Source organism: Drosophila bipectinata, chromosome 2R (assembly GCF_030179905.1).
Source record: "Drosophila bipectinata strain 14024-0381.07 chromosome 2R, DbipHiC1v2, whole genome shotgun sequence".
Lineage (NCBI taxonomy): Eukaryota > Metazoa > Arthropoda > Insecta > Diptera > Drosophilidae > Drosophila > Drosophila bipectinata.
This window is the reverse complement of record NC_091737.1, coordinates 1,381,548-1,401,862: the sequence shown is the minus strand read 5'-3', so window position 1 is coordinate 1,401,862 and position 20,315 is coordinate 1,381,548. Positions and strand designations below refer to the sequence as shown.

General features: G+C 43.2%; 1 protein-coding gene across 1 annotated transcript in view; it reads right to left on the bottom strand.

The window, feature by feature from the left end:
* TpnC4 (Troponin C TpnC4) overlaps positions 1-20,315 on the bottom strand; it is a 102,265-nt gene that overhangs the window by 43,827 nt on the left and 38,123 nt on the right. The window contains exons 2-4 of the mRNA XM_070278905.1: positions 11,568-11,601; positions 11,116-11,514; positions 11,037-11,057 (exon numbers count right to left, since the gene is read on the bottom strand). Coding sequence (XP_070135006.1) covers positions 11,037-11,057; positions 11,116-11,514; positions 11,568-11,601 — 454 coding nt within the window. The remainder of the gene's footprint in view (positions 1-11,036; positions 11,058-11,115; positions 11,515-11,567; positions 11,602-20,315) is intronic.

Here is a 20,315-nt window from a genome sequence, read left to right as displayed (position 1 = left end):
TCTCAGAATCTTTTTTTTTGGGAAATTATCTTTGCGATGGACACGATTACTAAAAAACTACTAATCCGATCAACACCAAATTTTGACCACTTATTAATTATGATATTAGCTAGTCCGTGAACGAGGGATTTTCAATTTTTTTGAAAACTCCTTTTTTAAAGAACAAAAAACGAAAATCTTATACCTTGAAAAAGTACATTATAATATAACATTTTTGTAATATTTTTTTATGAAAAAATTTAATTAAGTACCCAGAAACATGTACTGAACAACGTCGGTAAAACATTTTTCATAAATATTTTCTATGGTGTCAAAAAAAAATCGATAAAAATCCATATTTTTGCGCGGTACAACTGTATAGGATTTTTATTAGAGGCGGCGTAAGCGAGTGGCTGGTGGTCCGTACAGATCTGTACATTTTTTACTCCATACAAATAATTGCGGATGTTTTATAATGCCCAGACTATGGCGAGGAGTTCCCGCTCGTTGGTTGCATAGGTCTTTTCGTTATCACGCAGAGTGCGTGATATCATTGTAATTGGGCGACCACCCTGTGATATAACAGCCCCTAGACCAAAACCCGACGCGTCCGTTGTTAGATTGAACGGTTTCTCATAGTCTGGATAGAAAAGGCAAAAAAATTTTGATGCTAGGATTTCTCTTAGTCTGCAGAATGTTTCCATCTGTTCCTTGTTCATTTCAATGCTTCTTTTTTTGTTTGGTATTTGCTTATCTTACCGTTTTCGCCATTAAGAATGCTAGTAAAAGGCCTTGCATTTGCTGCAAAATTCTTAATAAAGCATCTATAGTACCTAGCCAACCCTATGAAAGATCTCAGCTCGAAAAGGGTCTTTGGCTGGGGAAATTGCTTGATGGCCCCGACCTTTTCGGGTGATGTCCGCAAGCCCCCTTGCATCACTATGAATCCCAAGTATTCAACGCTCTTTTTGAAGAACTTTGATTTTTCTTGAGATACTCTCATACCTGTTTCGGAAAATTTTCCTTGGACCCATCTTTTGTCATTAAGATGGTCCTCTTTCGTCTTTGAGTATATTATGACATCGTAGACATAAACATAGCATATCTTTGAAATTTAATCTCGTAGGACATCGTCGATAGCTCTTTGAAAAATGCTCAGAGCATTTTTTAGTCCAAATGGTAATCTGCAGAATTCGTATTTACCATTGTTTATTGAGAAAGCCGTCTTGTGTCGGTCTCTCTGCCAGCTCTATTTGGTGGAAGCCGGCTTTAAGGTCGAGTGTTGTAAAAAACTTTGACTCGCCCAGGTTCGACAATATTGTCGTAATCGCAGGGATAGGGTATCTGTCGTCTACGGTTTTATCGTTTAGCTTTCTAAAGTCGATAACGAGTCGCTGCTTCTTGCCCCCGTTCTGGTCGGTTCCTTTTTTGTTGGGTTATTACCCACGTTGGGTTATTATAAGGAGACTTGGATGGCCTTATTACGCCGTCCGCTAGAAGTTGTTTAACCTCTGCGTTGACAAACTCAGTTACACCCATGGGGTGCCGGTACGACTTTGAGTACACCGGCTCCCCATCGGTTTTAATTGTAGCCACAGTATTTATATTGAAAGGAAGTGTTTCGTCAGGATCAGCAAAGGCTTTGTAATTTTCGCCTATCATTTTGTCAAAGGCAGCTTTTACTGCGAGGGGAACGTCCTCGTCATCTATTTTGATAAAGTTGACATTTTCTGCCTTTGCGAACTGGATCTTTTTGGATCCATTATTAGTGTGGAAAATATTTGTAGTAAAATCGAGTTTCGCATTCACTTATTTAAGGGGTTGGAACTCCGGGAGCGGGAACTCCTCGCCATAGTCTGGGCATTATAAAACATCCGCAATTATTTGTATGGAGTAAAAAATGTACAGATCTGTACGGACCACCAGCCACTCGCTTACGCCGCCTCTAATAAAAATCCTAACGCTAAGCTAAAGCGCTGGAAAGAAATTATTGACGACCACGGTGCAAAGGTGATTTATATACCTGGCAAAGAAAACTTTGTCGCTGACGCGTTGTCCCGTTGTCAAAACGCTAACGCTTTAGAAGAAGAATAGGACTCCAATATGGCTACCATACATAGCGAGAAATCGCTAACGTATACCATAGCCACAACACATCTGTTTCAGGAATCAAATAATAATTGAAGTGAGTAACAGCTCTTCCATAGACACGTTCATTCTGTTTAAAAACAAAGTTAGACACATAGTAAAAATAAACGACCGCGGTAACCTACTGAATACTTTGCAAGAGGCAATATATTGCTCCCTGCCAATACTGGCATTTATTCAACACAAACTCGTGGAGTTATTCCCGAGCACTACTTTCAGACATTCAAAAAGCTTTGTATAGGACATAACGGACGGAACCGAACAGAAAGAGATCATGGTAATCAAACATAATAGAGCTCATCGAGCAGCCCAGGAAAAGCGAAGCAAGTCCTAAGAGACTATTTTTTTCCAAAAATGTTCCGACTAGCAACAGATTTAGCATCAAACTGCAAAATCTGTTCCATAGCAAAGTACAAACGCCACCCATCCAAACAATCAGTAGCACAAACACCTATACCTACTTTTGTGGGGGAAATTCCACACATTGACATTTTTTCCACAGACGGAACTCTTTTCCTTACGTGTGTGGACAAATTCTCGAAATTCGCCACAGTACAGGTGATCGCGTCAAGGGCTATTGTGTACGTAAAAAGTCCAATAATGCAAATATCAAATTTTTTTTCCAAAAGCGAAAACGATTTACTGCGATAATGAGAAATCCCCAAATTCCGAGACCATAAAATCCATTCTCCTGAACAACTATAACATTTCCGTAACGCACCACCTCTACACAGCACCTCAAACGGCAAAGTAGAGAAATTTCATAGCACCCTGGCCGAAATAGCACGCTGTTTGAAGCTAGAGAACAATCTAATTGCCACTACCGAAATAATTCTTCTTGCAACTAATAAATACAATAAATCCATTCACTCGGTGACTAACGAAAAACCCATAGTAAAATGTCTATGGGTTTTCGTTAGTAAAATCGTAAAATCCGCGGAATTCGAGGCAGAAATTAGCAAAAAAATTCAACAGTCTCAGGAGAAAACCCTCGAACACGTAAATAAAGATAGGACTCATAAAACTTACCAAGTGGGCAATAAAGTTTTCCTGAAAGCAAACAAACGCCTGGGGAATAAGCTTACACCACTGTGCTCAGAAGAGGTTATTGATGCAGACCTTGATACCACGGTCCTTATTAAAGGGTGGGGGGTCCTCCCTTTCCTGTCCTCCACAAGGACAATCTACGTTAATCGTCCTTACAAGATTTTGACCTACCCCTTTGTTCCTTTCATTATTCTTTCTGGGTTACAGAAATATTTTTTAATTTTCATACTAACGGCTATTAGGATGGACGCAACATTAAGACTTAACGATTACACGAACGCGGACTATATCCCGATAGAAGACAATGACATTGTAATCTGGAAAAATTACGGGTACCTACAACACGCAACGAACATGACGACCTACGAGGACTACGCGGACCAGACAGAAGCAATGACGAAAACATTCACGGACGACCACAGAACACCAGTTATAGCAACGGACCTTAGAAATATTCGCAAGTTGGTGACCACCCTTAAGTACCACTACAGGGCTACTAGAAGCATTAATTAAATTGGTACGGCTCTCAAGGTTATTGCAGGTATGCCTGACTTTAATGATTGGGAGCAGGTAAGATTTAATCAGAACCGGTTGAAGATGAAGGTCAGAAAGAATTAAATATAAAATTTAAAGAACGTATAAAAAAGCTCGGTAACGAAATGAATCAGATTCAGAAATACGAAACAAATAAAGAAACGCACTTGTTAGAAATCATTTTAGCAAAGAATAGAATCATAATTACAGACCTAGAGAGCATCCTTATGGGCCTAACCCTAGCAAAATTAAATATTGTAAGCCCAGCTATTCTAGATGGTGCCGACGTATGCGAATTCAGAGACAAACAGCCTATTAATATTAATATTAGTTTGGTAGAAATATTAGAAGTATCTAGCATAAGCGTTTTTCAAAATTGTGACATTCTGCACTTTCTCATTAAATTTCCTAATCCTAAGCTCGTATGTAAGAGAATGACAGTCTACCCGGTTCAACGCCACAATAGAATCCTGAACTTCGAGGGCGGAAATTTAGTTGCCGAATGCCCAACACGGAACCTCAATATCGGTGACTGTCAGCGACATGGAGGTTGGCGGTATGAAGAAAAAAGATGATAAGAAGACCAAGCAATCTGCGGTAAAAACGGCGAAAATAATCAAACCGCCCCCAATTTTTATCCCGGACGTATCCAGCATCAAGGGCCTTTCCAAAGACATTTCCCACCTCTTAGGCGGGGATGTTGAAGTGACCTACAAGGCAAGCACTAACAACACAATTCGCGTCATGACTCCAGACAAGGATACTTACTCAACTCTGAAAAAGTTCCTGAGCGAAAATAACCATCGATACCACACATTCCAGCACCGAGACGAGCGCGCTTATCGGATCGTCGTTAAAGGTCTCCACTTCTCCACCGACCCGGAGGATATTACCGTACTGTCATCTGGAGTACAGATGCGTAAAGTGTGGAGATAGGCACCCATCGTCCGAATGCACCAAAATCGCCAGTGAACCAGCTGTCTGCCTCCACTGCGACGGATCACACGCGGCCTCTTACAAGGGCTGTCCAGTCTACAAAAAGGCAAAGAACACGTTCGCCCCCAAGCAGACTGCCCCAAGACTCCAGCAACCTCAATTCAGAAAAATTCACCCTAACATCAGCTATGCTAGCGCAGTCAAAAACGGAGCACCACAGTTTGACTCCAACCCCAATCCCGATCCCAGTCTTCCAAGTAATCCAATGGACGCCCTAATGGCTAGGATGGAATCTATGTTTGAGCGCATGATGGAGAAGGTCTTGAGCCAAATAGCCCAAATGATGGCCACCGTTTGCAAATCTTTATGCATACGCAATTATACGCAATCATACTTGACTATTAGAGGATACGACCTCATTGCCGCTAACCACCCGAACGGTAGAGGTCGCGGGGGCGCGGCCATCCTTATTCGCAGCTGCATCAAGTATGAGGCACTTCCAGCCATGTGCGAAGACTGGGTGCAATGTGCCGAAATTAAAATCTCCACTACCAACGGTGACATAACAATCGCTGCAGCATATTGCCCCCCCCCAGGCACAACATCCACGAACAGGAATTCGGCTTGCTACTGGATTGCCTCGGCCCCAAGTTCATAATCGGAGGGGACTTTAATGCTAAACACCCCTGGTGGGGCTCCACCAATGCTAAACCCAAAGGGCTCGGCCCTATATAGGCAGATTCAGTCCCGAAACTTGAGCTGTCACGCAACCGGTGCACCCACATACTGGCCTACGGATCCCCACAAAATCCCAAATGTCCTAGACTTCGCCATCTCCGGAGGACTGGATTCTGCCGGAATTCAAGCGAGAGAAGTAGAAGACCTCTTCTCGGACTACAGCGCCTTTGCCGTGTCACTTTTTGCCCCAGCCTTGCTCAGGTCAGCCCGCAAAAAGCTGATCTACAAGACAACAAACGTTGACAAGTACCAATCTTACCTGAACAACGTTACCGACCCCAGCCCGACACTTGACTCCCCGGTTGACATCGACACCGTTGTAGAAGAGTTAACAGCCCATATTCAGGCGGCAGCTTCTGAAGCAGCACCAAGGCCCTTCAACCGCCCAAGAGCCACTGACAGGGACATCCATTTTTGGAGCCCAAAAGTCGAAGAACTCAAACTTGAAAAGCGACGACTCCGAAGAGTGTGGATGCTCTCGAGGAATCCTTTGGACAAAACTGCCTTCAATAGAGCGACCAAATGTCTGACAGAAACTCTGGCAAGACTAAGGAAGCAGGCCTTTGACGGGTTCGTTGAACAACTCGAGCCAGGCGACCCTAAACATAATTTATGGCAAGTCACCAAATTTATCAGACTCCCGCTGAAAAGGATTCCACCTGTACAAAGAACCGACGGAACTGGTGCAGATCAGAGATGGACAGGGCCAACGCTTTAGCCAAACACCTCGAAGGAGTCTTTACGCCTTTCGATCGCTGCTCACAGGAGGATGCTGCTGAAACTGCCCGACTGCTAGCCGAGCCTTCCTGGGACGCCGATCCAATACCACCAGTGACTGAGGAGGAAACAGCTGAGCTCATAACTATCATGAGCAACAACAAGGCCCCGGGCGATGATGGTATCAATGCAATTGCATTAAAAATGTTACCACCTCCAAGCATACAGCTAATTACGAGGATCTATAATAGATGCTTGGAGATAGGGTACTTTCCGTCCACATGGAAACGTGCCCAGGTAACTATGATACCTAAGCTCGGGAAACCCGAAGCAAACCTTTCGTCCTACCGACCAATAAGTTTGTTACCAATGCTCTCCAAAATACTTGAACGAGTGTGTTTAAGCAGAGCACTGCCAGTATTTGACGAGGCTGGACTGATCCCTGACCACCAGTTTGGCTTCAGGCGGCGACACGGTACGCCAGAGCAGTGCCATCGGGTAGTGCAGTGCATCCTGGACGCGTTTGAAACCAAGAAGTACTGCATGGCCGTCATGCTGGACGTGAAGCAGGCGTTTGACCGAGTCTGGCATCCCGGTCTTCTATATAAATTAAAGACTGGCCTACCCCGACCAGACTTCCAGTTCCTAAAGTCGTTCTTGGAAGACCGTAAATTTGCTGTTAGATGTGGCGAGGCCATCTCCGGTATAAGAGAAGCTCACGCTGGTGTACCCCAAGGCAGCGTTCTTGGCCCGTTGATGTACAATGCTTACACGGCCGACCTCCCTGTTCTTCAGAGGCCTGACCTGCTCGCAGCAACCTATGCAGACGACACCGCCTTCCTTACCACCGCCGATAGCGCATTGGGGGCAGCCGAAACGTTGCAATTGCAGCTTGACTTGCTCAGCAACTGGCAAAAGCGATGGAACATTGCCGTCAATAATGAGAAGTCCTCTGACACCACATTTTCTCTCTGCAAAGGCAACTGCCCTCCAGTTAACCTTAACGGCTCTCCAATCCCACAGGAAGACAATCCCAAGTACCTGGGATTCACCCTAGACAGGAGGCTCACCTGAAAGCCCCATCTGATTAAGAAGAGGAAACAAGCTAATCAAAGACTTCGATCCTTCTACTGGCTTATGGGTAGGAGATCGAAGCTGAGAACGTCCACTAAACTCCTCATTTACAAGGCCATAATACGCCCAATCTGGACGTACGGCATAAAGCTCTGGGGCATTGCGAGCAAGACGAATGTCCGAACTATACAAGCTTTCGAAATTAGAGCCCTTCGAATCGCCACTGGGGCCCACGTCTATCATGACAATCGCACCATCCACGAGGTTCTCAATTTCCCTTGGGTCAAGGACGAGATACAAAGAAGCAGCGCACGTTACATGCAGAGGCTTCATAATCAACCGAACCTGTTGGCCAGCTCTCTAATTTATTTCTACCATATTAATATTTAAAATTATCTATAAGTGAAGTTTATGTGATAACATTTAATGGTTGTCCCTAATGGACAGTTTTAAATAAACGTTACCCTGCTATTAAAAAAAAAAAAAAAACAAAAAAAAAAAAACTTTTGAACTGCGCAACGGTTCTGTCGCAATATGAACATAGAACCTCTACACTGTGGCGGTGAGTCTTAGCCAGCCACTACTTATATATACATTTATGTTATCGTTAACCGAAGCTCTGCCGGGGTCTCTGGCGTAAGCTAGGGCAGAAAGAGATAATGCTGGACGAATAGCCACACAACTGCAAGAAACTTGCTATCGACTCGCACGACGCGAGTTTTTTTTTCGAAGCACCTTCGCCAGCGATTTGGTGGATGGATGGTTGTCGAACCACTTATTTAGGAGCTCTAATATATCATCATCATTTTTTCCATGTTCCATTCCTGTAAACGGCGCTGAAATTTTCTCAACCCGATCGATAAACGGGTTGGAATCTTTAATGGTTGAGAATAGCTACCGGGACTCAAGCCATTCGGCATAGCCTCCGCTAAATATAGGTAGAGGTAATGGTGGAAAATACGGCTGCATGTTTGATCCAAATTTGCAGTGGGGATCGCTCTCACTACCGTCGACCGGCCGTTACCATGGCCGCACAGAAAAGTTGAGCGAAGGATTACCTCCTTGTCGATTATGAACCTCACCTCCCTTGCCAAGTCGTTGAAGCTAATACATATGTAACTCGCTCCTCAGCTCCGAGACATCCAGTTCGCCCAACTTCCTATGCGTGGTCTTATAATCTATCAAATTTTATAAGGATCGGCCTACTATATCCTATAGCTGACGTCCAACTAAACGATCGGAAATGACCAAACTTTTGTGTTGAGTTGGAACTTCCTTTTGGCCAAAAGATCCGATATAGCTGATATTTCCGATATATCTCTTTTTTAACAGCGAGGGTATATTAACTTAGGACCCGGCCAAAACTAGATTTCCATTCTTGTTTTTTTGTATTTTAGGTTAATGTCACCGGCGGAGCCCCCTTGCGTCAGCTTTTTCGTGTTATTCTTGTCCACCTGTTTTATAGAGCTAAATGTGACTTCGTATTATGTTGTTTACAATCATACGTATTTTGTTTGGAGATTTAATTTTTTTATGATCAATGACTACATAAGAAAAACTTCAAATGCACTTCTATAATTTAATTATTACTTTTTTTTGTTATCTATGCTATAATTTGTAGTTCTATCAAGAAAATTTTATAGGTGTATAGTAAAGTCCGTCAAACAATTTCAATAGCATATGGGCATTTCCTGGGGTCCCGAACGTACGTTCGTACGCAATTAGTGCCGAAGAATTAAAGAAAAAAACATTTTCTGATACTTTTTTTTTTGTTTTCTATAGCATTTGGTGAGTTCTTTTTTTTAGTGTAAATTATGGTTCTAATGGATTTTTTATTTTCATAATATTGGCAAAAAACATGAGGTCGCGAACGTACGCGAAATGGAAGTAGGTTTTGGCTTGCTCTAGCAAAATCAATAAATTTGCGAATTGGAATGGAATATTTTAATGCAATAACTTTACTTTTAAAATAGAGGCATATAGCTTTCTATCGAGTCTATTCTCAATTAAATATCTCCATTAGTTTTTTTTAAATAAAATTAAGTACGGGTCGCGAACGTACGGGTCGCGAACGTACATGTCGCAAACGTACGATTTTTCCCCACATAAAATTTTCTTTTTTTGTTTACCTCTTTGTTTTTATAAAAAATTTATATTTTCTTAAAAAATCATGTTTCACCAAATTTTTTTTTTAATAAAAAATTAAAATATAATTTTATTGTTAATTTTAATTTAATTTAATTTCAATTGTAACTTCTTTTATCCATCTAAATTTATTTATAACCTTGTTAAACAAAAAACATTTTTTTTAATTAATATTATTTTTTATACGTACGTCATACATACGGTCGCAAACGTACGCCATTTTAAAATTCAATATAAAAAAATTTTCTTGAAAAAGTCGGTATTTTTTTCTAAATTTCCATAGTTTACACTAAAATGATTTAACACGTACGTACGATTAGAGCATATATTAGAATCAAAGTACAAATTAAGAGCTAATTGAAGATTCTTTCGATCTCTTTGAATTTTTCTCGTCTTATAAGATTTTTATTAAGAGAAATAGTACAAAAAGAGCAAACACATCAAATGTTTTTCTTGAGAAAAAAATAGACATAAAAATGTCTTTAAAAGTAAAAAAAAGTGAAAATTTTTAGCGCATTACAACAAAAACTTAAAGTCTTATTTGCCAATTTTGATACAAGAATTAAAAGCTAAATAGCATAATAAAATGTTAAAATTTAAAAAATATTTTAAATTATATTTGATTGCTGAATTTTAAATAAGATTTCACAATTTTTAGAATTCATCATTAAGTTTATTAAATCTTTCTAATTTTTTGTTTGCATATTGCCACTTGAAAAAATGGAAACTTATTTAAAAAGCCCGCAGGAGCCTTGTGGGGAGAGCTTTTAGGGGAAAGCAAACCACCCACCCGAGGAATCCTAGACTGGCAATCGCGTACACCGCGTCTCTTGTTAAAATTATAGACAAAATACAGGCAGATAGACGTGATCAAAGTGCAATTAACAGAGTCTGGAAAGGAAATGGTCGGTGAAAAAAATCACAAATTGTCAACACCTACGTACATAAATGTAGTACATAGCCTATATTTGCTACACACAAAAAAGTATACAGTAATTGCCTTAGGTAACTAAACTGCGGGACATCAGATAAAATATTGATTATTTTTTAGTTGGTGCTTTTTAGCTGCTTTCAGAGATATTTGAGTTTCTGATTCATTTATCGTTAACCAATGTTACAGACCTAACTAAAATTTTACAGCAACACTAGCAGTCTTCATAAGCTGGGAAGGGAACGATCCTTTCACATGGTATCACAAGAAGTCTAAATAACCCACGTGGGACCTGGTAGCTATGCCTTTGTGCCCTAGGCATTCGCCAAGGCATAAAACAAACTCTTTTATTCCAGAACTTCATTCATCCATTGTAATGAGACATGAACTAATACCGAATTATATATTCGGTATATTCTATATTATTTATATTATATTTTATATTAGCATAATAAAATATGCTAATATTATGCTAACAGAATATTATATATTCTATATTATATTCTTAGATCTTATGTTGATCTTTTTTTAAGGAATGTCTTTTCAATCTTTCGATGATCTTTCGTACACTAAAAACAATTATGGTGAACCCAATTGACTGGTCTACATAATTCAATATATAGTACAAATTGATAAATTTCTTCTGCAAATGAAGAAATTTCTGTTTGGTTTAAACTTCAGGAGGTTCAAGAAAGCCTAAATTTTATGAAGTAGGTGAAATTATTCGTGGAGATTTTTTGTTGTCAGCCTATGTAATTATTGAAGAATGGTTTTTACTTTATTTTACCTGTCATTACTTGCATGAATTCTGTAAGAAATATTAAATTTATGTAATACTCTTTTATTTATTATATTTTGTTTCTTACCATCAAAGTCAACTGTACCAGAACCATCTGCGTCAATTTCTTCTATTATCATATCTAGATCTTGATTGGAAAGCTTATCATCTAGTTCATGAAGAATGCCACGCAATGTAGCAACTGTTAGATAGCCTTTTCCTTCTTTATCGTAAACCCGAAATGCTTCCTTTAACTCGTTTTGCAGAGCTCCTACATCTTCTTCTACTTCAATAAAACGTGCAGCCAGTTTGCAAAACTGACTAAAATCTAATTTTCCAGTTGTACCTTTATCTACTTCTTTAATAAGTGCCTTTACCGCTGGCGGTTCTAGTTTCTGACCTAAAATTTCAAGAATACTGGATACGTCAGCATGCTCAATCGAGCCGGCCCCATCATGGTCAAATGCTTTAAAAGCATTTCGAAGAACTAAAAAAAAATGGGTTTATTATAAATTTCTTTAATATTACCAATTAGTATACTTCTAAGTTGTTCTTTGTCGTATTCTGCGTCAGACTGAAAATAAATTTAAAAAAAGAACAACCCAATAAAATTATTAATACTTTGGTATATGTAAGTATAAGTAGAGTATAAGTATTTAAGTACAATTTTAATGCCAAACTATTCCAATGGTTAATCTACAGCTCTGAAAATCAAAATTTAGACAAATCGTAAAAATTTTAGAGGAACTTTAGACATCTTATTCTGCTTCCCAACTAAATTACTTCGGTTGGTGCTTTTTTTTTAACAGCAGAAGAGTATGCAACAAAGTTTTTTAAGTTTGGAATATATAATTTAAACTTGAAAGCTAATTTAAAGTGTGCGTGGAGGAGATGAGTATAATACAGTGTGCGTACGTTCAATTTTGGGCACATAATTACTTGAAAATTAGTACAGCTAACTTAAAAAAAGTTTAAGTTTAACTACCGAACTGAGCGGACGTGCTTTGTCCGAGCTCCGGGAGAACTGCACCATAATACAGCTAATCAAAAAACTGGGGTAACCCAATATAGGCGAAAAGACGCTGAACTACAATTTATTAAAAGCGACAGACAAGCTGTTTATAACAGTTGTGATGTGCTAAACCAAAACTAGTGCATTGTTCAAAAAAAAAAAATAAGAGCCACGCAATGAGCTCATTGAGCAACGACCAAAAGAACGAGCGTAGAAGTTCAGTGAACCAAAGAAACGGCTTCTACTCTTACTTTTCAACCCGCGATACCGAAGGGGAAAAATCGGCGATTATAAGCAACCCGGCTTTACTGACCGTTGAAACCCAAAGGGCACGGTCTTGTTCACCCGCACTGCTCACTCCGACTTCCGCGTCATGGAGTTCGCAGTGTAATAACCCCCCTCCAATATCGGAAACAAATTTCGCACCAACAACTAGCAGAGCTACAACTTCTGCAACAACAGCGAAAACCTCTGCAACTCAAAGTACCGCGACGTCAACGACTACAGCGAGTACAAAAACAACAACCTCGGAAAGTGCCAAAGCGGTAACGGCCACACAGACTGGAATGGATCGCTACATCCAAATTAAGCGCAAGCTTAGCCCGCAGAGTAATCCGGCAGGCAACAAAACAAAAATTAACCGTGTCCTGAATATCGATAAAGACCAGACAGATCCACTACTAACAGATATGCCCTACTGGCGGAGGCTGAGGAAAACCAACCAGCCCAAGACACCGCAAAAAAACCCAAGCCCCCTCCAATCTATATTAGGGAAAAGAGCTTGAGTGCCCTGGTCAACAAAACTGTGTCGTTGATCGGGAACGGTGACAACTTTCATGTTGTTCCGCTTATCAAAGGGAACATCCATGAAACAAAAGTGCAAACCAAGACTGAAGAGCACTTCCGAATCGTGTCCAAATATCTGGACACTGTACAGAAAAACTAGTACACGTACCAGCTGAAAAGCAGTAAGGGCCTACAAGTGGTAGTAAAGGGAATAGAACCTGATGTTACCGCCGAGGAAATAAAAACCGCCGTTAAAGAAACGGGCTTCGCCGCCAAGAATGTTATTAACATTCTAAATAAAGATAAAAAGCCACAACCCCTCTTCAAGGTCGAGCTCGAGCCAGAAAGCAGGTCGCTGAAGAAGAACGAAGTGCACCCAATCTACAACCTGCAATATCTTTTGCATCGGAAAATCACTGTTGAAGAGCCACATAAACGCAACGGTCCAGTGCAATGCACTAACCGTCAAGAGTATGGACACACAAGGTCTTACTGCACACTTCGGGCTGTCTGTGTAGTCTGCGGGGACGCCCACAAGTCCGTTTGCTGCACTACAAACAAGGACAGTACCGTGAAGAAATGTGGAAACTGCGGAGGCAGCCATACAGCAAACTATAGAGGATGTATGGTGTATAAGGAGTTAAAGAGTCGCATGCGTCAAGCGACCGCAACGCGCAACCAAAATCCACAGAATGCGTACATTGCGTCAAAAACTACGCCAGACGTCTTCTTCGCCAAAGCTGCGAGATCCTCATTCGGTCTACTAAACACCACCAACGGCTTCTCCTACGCCGATGCTCTACGATCTGGAAGAGAAATTCCAATTCAGCCTAACTCCCAAAGCGCTCAACAGGCCCCAGAACAGCCACACAGCAAAATGGAAACTATGATGCTTACCCTCCAACAAAGTATGATGGAGCTTATGTCATTCATGAAAACGACCATGCAAACGCTTGTTCAAAACCAGAACATGGTGATACAGATGCTCGTAGCACAACAGTCTAAATAATCTATGCAGGCGCTACGAATATCAATGTGGAACGCCAATGGTGTCTCACGGCATAAACTAGAATTATCACAATTCTTAACCGAAAACCATATTGATGTTATGCTACTGGTGGAAACGCATCTTACAAGCAAATACAACTTTCATATAAGAGGCTACACAATCTACCGCAGAGATCATCCAGATGGGAAAGCCCACGGCGGAACTGGAGTTCTAATCAGAGAACGCATTAAACACCACTTTCACAAAAGGTTTGCAACAAACTTTTCGCAGGCCACATCGATACAAATTCAGTCAAGCAACGGAATCCTTTCAATCGCTGCCGTTTACTGCCCTCCTCGTTTCTCAATCTCGGAAGGACAATTTATGGACTTCTACAATTCACTTGGGGATCGATTTATAGCCGCAGGAGACTACAAAGCCAAACATACGCACTGGGGATCACGTCTAGTGACTCCCAAAGGAAGACAATTGTACAATGCAATTATAAATGTGAAAAATAAACTGGACTACGTTTCCCCTGGAAGTCCCACATACTGGCCAACAGACTCACGAAAGCTCCCAGACCTTATTGATTTTGCAGTGACAAAAAACATACCTCGCAATCTAATAAGTGCCAAAGCAGTCTCGGAATTATCATCAGACCACTCGCCTGTGCTTCTAACGCTTCTTCAAAGCCCAGAAATAACCGAATACCCCTTCAGCCTGACGACGACAGAAACGAACTGGCTAAAATACAAAAAGTACGTGAGTGCCCACATAGAACTCGCCCCGGAATTTAACATGGAATCGGACATCGACTACACTACGACCGCCCTGGAAGAAGTACTCGTTGCGGCAGCTAAAATCTCTACTCCTTATAGGAAAGATTTAGACCGAAACAAACACTTCAAATCTAATCAGCAAATCTGTTCGATCGGTTGCTCGTGCGAGATAAGAGGCGCACGCGTCGTGATTGGCAAAACAGCAGATCATCAGCTTCAAAACAACGCCTTAACGATGCAACCCGATCACTCGACCAGGCTTTTCACCAACAGGAAGAAAATGCACAGCTTAGGTACATCCAGAATCTCTCGCCAACAAGCACAAAGTACCCCCTGTGGAGGGCCCACCCAAATCTTAGCGCCCCAATTGAAACGTCCACCCCGATAAGAAACTCTTCGGGATGCTGGGCTCGCAGCGACGAAAACCGAGCTGAAACATTCGCCACACATCTCCAAAGTGTCTTCCAGCCTCAAATTCATTCCTCCTGCCAGAAATTCAGCCATAGTCCTCCCCTCAGCCAGCCGCACCTTCATTCCGGCCGAACGAAATCGAAAAAGTCATAAGAGGGCTAAAACCAAAAAAGGCTCCCGGTGGTGACCTATTGACCCCAAAGATGCTGATCGAACTTCCAAAATGCGCTATAGAGGTCTCTGCAAACTATTTAATGGAATCATTAATCTTGGCTATTTCCCAAAAAAGTGGAAGAAATCCATCATTATAATGATACCGAAGCCTGGAAAAGACAACACAATTCCGTCATCATACAGACCAATAAGCCTTCTATCTTGTTTGTCTAAATTGTTTGAAAAATGCTTGTTAACTCGCATAATACCACATCTGGAAGCTTGCAATATCATCCCGGCACACCAATTTGGCTTTCGAAGAAACCATGGAACCATCGAAAAAGTGAAGAGATTAACATCCGAAATACGCTCAGCCTTCGAACAGCGAGAATACTGCAGCGCTATTTTCCTCGACGTATCTCAAGCTTTCGACCGAGTTTGGCTCATCGGACTCATGCACAAAATTAAAACGTATTTGCCAACATACACCCACAAGCTACAGGAATCATACCTCTACAACAGGGTATTCTCAGTGAAATGCAACGCAGCTACTTCGGGCGACTACACCATCGAAGCTGGAGTTCCACAAGGAAGCGGCCCGTGTCTATATTTTTTGTATACTGCGGATATTCCTACGAGCGCACAACTAACAACCTCAACGTTCGCCGATGATACCGCTATCCTTAGTCGCTCCAGATGCCCAACGCAGGCAACAACCCAACTGGCTAATCATCTCACAATAGTGGAAAGGTGGCTGTCCGACTGGCGCATTAAAATTAACGAACAAAAGTGTAAACATATAACGTTTACTCTTAATAGACAAACATGCCCTCCGCTTTTACTAAACGGTATGCAGATCCCTCAAGCTAACGACGTAACGTACCTTGGCGTTCACCTTGATAGACGACTTACCTGGCGCAAGCACATCGAATGCAAAAAGATGCACCTAAAACTGAAAGCCAGCAGCCTCCACTGGATCATAAACTCACGATCGCCACTGTGCCTGGACTACAAGTTACTACTGTACAATTCAGTCCTAAAGCCAATCTGGACGTATGGCTCCCAGCTGTGGGGGAACGCGAGCAGCAGCAACATAGACATCATACAGCGCGCACAATCAAAAATCTTGAGAACTATCACAGGGGCACCTTGGTATGTTCGCAACGAAAACATCCACCGGGATCTAGGCATCCTCGCAGTGAAAGACGAAATCCAGAAGCAAAAAGAGTCATACAAAGAAAAACTGTCTTCGCACCCAAATTTTTTCGCACGGGGACTGACTCAGGTTTCTAGCGTATCCCGCCTTAGACGCAACGACCTCCCAACCCAGCAATTGAATTTTAGGGCCGTCTAACTCCGTATCAGTCAATATGACTGTTAGTTAAGTTAAAAATATAAGATTTGATACACCTCTTGTTAGTCTCACAAAGAGAAGATTCAAAAAATAAAAGCAACGTTAAAAAAAAAAAAAAAAAAAAAAAAAAACAATAAAGGAAAGCTAACTTCGGGCGGAGTCGAAGTTGATATACCCTTGCAGTTAAGACTGGATATATATCGCAAACATCGGATATATCCTTATGATTATATCATAATAAAACCAATTAATTAAAATAAAAAATCTGCAAAAAAATACCCTTGCAGAGGGTATTATAATTTTGTCCAAAAGTGTGCAACGCAGTGAAGGAGACATCTCCGACCCTATAAAGTGTATATATTCTTGATCAGGATCACCTCCTGAGCATGTCCGTCTGTCCGTCTGTCCGTCTGTCTGTCTGTTTCTGTTAAAAACGTACGTTCGCGACCCCAGGAAATGCCCATATATTATTACAATTAATTGGGTTATATTATCATAATCTCATCAGGAACGGCCAACTATATCCGATGTTTGCGAAATATATCCGTTTTTAACTGCAAGGGTATATCAACTTCGGCTCCGCCCGAAGTTAGCTTTTCTTTCTTGTTTTGCCAAACAAAATAGTTAAATATATTGCAGACAAAAATGTTATTTATATAAGTGGCATATCTGTAATATCCTGTATTAATCATAAAGCTTAGAGGTCCAGACGACCGAGGGGCGCTCGAGAAACAATTTTAGTATATGTTAAGCTATTACTTGGCCGTCAGCCAACGGGTACAACAAGGGGACCTACGCGCAAGCAATTGCGTGCCGTAACTGTGTACACCGCTGGTAGTGCGACTATACTCTCCACGTGAGGGCGGCTGGTAACAGGTCCCGGTAAGGTCATTTCTCTGCCGAGGATGCTGGCTAATGGTAGTCGGGCGGGGAGAAGAACACTCCCTTCCTTAAATTACCCCAATCCAAGGTGGAACAGCATATGCCGAAGGATGCGTGTCCGAGGGCGGGCTCGGACGCTAATATGCGAACTCTGGGGGACAGGCCGACCTCCCAGTTTTAACCAGGCTTATCGTGACAAGCGGGCTATGTCATGATGGACGAACCCCTTCCCGCCTACTCGTGGGACCAAAACATGAACATCACTTTACCTAACAAAAACCAAAGCGGAGAACGGAACTCCCTAAAAAAGACCGGAAATGGGGCCAACGGCCCGTCAAACTCCAAGGCCCTCAAAAGCCAAGGAGTTGCTGAGATGGAGAAGTCCCCCACTGAGGGACAACATCTGGAGGCGGGACGCGCCGGTGCAGTGGAGGTTGCCAAGGCAGCTTCCTCCAAAGCGGGGCTAGCTATGGGACCACCGAACGGTGTGGAGAGGAAGACCCCAGGGTCAACCTCTAAACCAACCGGCGGTGCCCCTAAGGCGAACCCTGGTCCGGAAGCGTCTCACACGAAGCAGCGTAGAGGATCCTATAAGGATAGAAGAAGAGCAGCCTTCATTCTGATGAGGGCGGACCCATCGGCCGAAGCCAACCCGGACCAGGCCGAGATTATTAAGTGGGCAAGGGAGATCCTACCCGACTTCAATCCGGAAAAGGCGGGAGAAAGGCTGGATCCGAAGAGACGCACTGGGTCAGACCCTGCCAAGGAGGCCGCGCAAAGCGCGAAAAGGCAGAGGTCCACAGAGGGAGAAGCCCCCCAGGCCAAGAAGAGGAAGGCCCAGCCGCAGCCGCCCAACCGCTCGTTCGCCGAGGTGACGAAGGGAAGAACCCTAATTGGAGTCCTGGACAAGGGCTCCAAGGATGGGCTCATCCCCAAGGAACTCTGGCGACGAGTGGTAAACGAGTTGCATGGGCGCTTCAAGGAGGAGATGCTGCGAATTGGAGGACCCCCACCAGAATGCGAAGACACAGGATGGTATCAGGGTAGCGTCAAGGTGATTGCTTGCCAAGACGCGCGATCGGTGGAGACTTACAAGCGGATGGTTCCATCGCTTGGAGAGGTCTACCCTGGAGCTAAGCTGGTGGCGGTTGACTGGGACGAGATCCCCAGCAAACCGAGGGCGCGAGTGTGGCTCACAGAAAAGCCAGCCGACCCGAAAACCATTCTAACAATGCTTAGGATGTGCAACCCGACGCTCCCCACGGCGGACTGGAGAGTCGCCAAGGTCGAGGAGGCGGTGGGACTGCGGAGGCAGGTCGTCCTCACACTAAACGAGGAGACCGTAAAAGCCCTGGAGAGGACGGAGCACCGGCTAAAGTACGGATTCGAGCATGTTTTGGTCCGTATCTATAAATCTGATGCGAAGGCCAAGCCAGGAGGTATCGGTCTGGAGGCAGACACACAAGAGCCAGACTTGGAGGAGCCGACCGAAGAGGGGCACCCGGAGGGAATGTCGGATGAGGAGGAGGACATCCTAGAAGGGTACACCTCGGAGGAAAGCGACTTGGCAAGGGCGCTTGGTGGTGTCGGAATGGAGGAGGACTAGAGAGTCCGGGCCTCCAACTGTGGTGGAGGTTTGTAAGGATGTCCCTGACGATCTTACAAATAAACCTCCACCACAGTAAAGCAGCGTCAGCTGCCCTCCTTCTCCACCTCGCCGAGAGTGGAGCAGATGTGGCCCTCATCCAGGAACCCTGGATCCTAGGAGACAGGATTCTTGGGCTGGGGGCGTCGGAGTTCAGGCTCTGCAAAGCCAATACTACAGGTAAAAGGCGAGCCTGCATCCTCGCAAAAAAGAACCTTAACCTCTTTTTGCTACCCAATTTCAGCAATGAAGACCACGTAGCCGCAGCCGTAGAGAGCCCAAATGGCCCTCTAAGGATATGTTCGGCGTATATGGGCCACGACCAGGAGACCCTTCCCCCGCACCCGCTAATCAAACAGCTGGTGGAAGACAGCAGGAAGCACAAGATCGACCTGATCATAGGTTGCGATGCTAACGCCCATCATCATCTGTGGGGCAGCACTGACACAAACGAGAGGGGTGAGTCAATTTTCGATTTTATCCTAGGCTCCAATCTTTTGGTGGGTAACAGGGGTACAGAACCCACTTTCATAGTCAAGAACAGAAGAGAAGTACTTGACGTCACTCTTTACTCTGAATCCCTAGCAGACAGGATTGTTAGATGGGGAGTCCTAGAGAAACACTCATTCTCAGACCACCGATACATAGAATTAGTGGTCAACTTCGAGAACTTTAATCGACTAACGGTACGCAACCCAAGAAAAGCGAACTGGGAGTTATATAGAAAGAAGCTAGATAGTTCCTTGGGAAATCCTCCAACAGGGAATGTTGATAGTAGGGTAGCCCTGGATGCCATGGTGGACACGGTCACGGCAGCATGCGCCAGGGCATTCAATAAAGCTTGTCCCAAAATCAGATCGGGCAAAAGCAAGTCAAAGAAACCACCATGGTGGTCGCAAACACTTGCGCTCTTTAAAACCAAGGCCCGCAAGGCCTTCAATTTTGCCAGCAAAACAAACTCGGAGACAGCCTGGGAGTCGTATAAAGCGGACCTTAGGCGATATAACAAAGAACTTTGCAAGGAAAAAAGGAATGCCTGGGCCGAGTTCTGCCCGAAAATTCAGCAAACATCAGAGGCCTCTCGACTCAGGAAGGTCCTTGCAACTACTGCGCCAAATGTAGGATACATTAAAACCTCAGAGGGCAACTGGACATCGTCCAGCAAAGAAACCCTAGAGGCTCTCATAGAGACACATTTCCCGGGATGCTCTCGAGAAGACACAACCCTGGAATTGCAGACACAGGGGAATAGCCCCCCCACCACTAACCCACTTG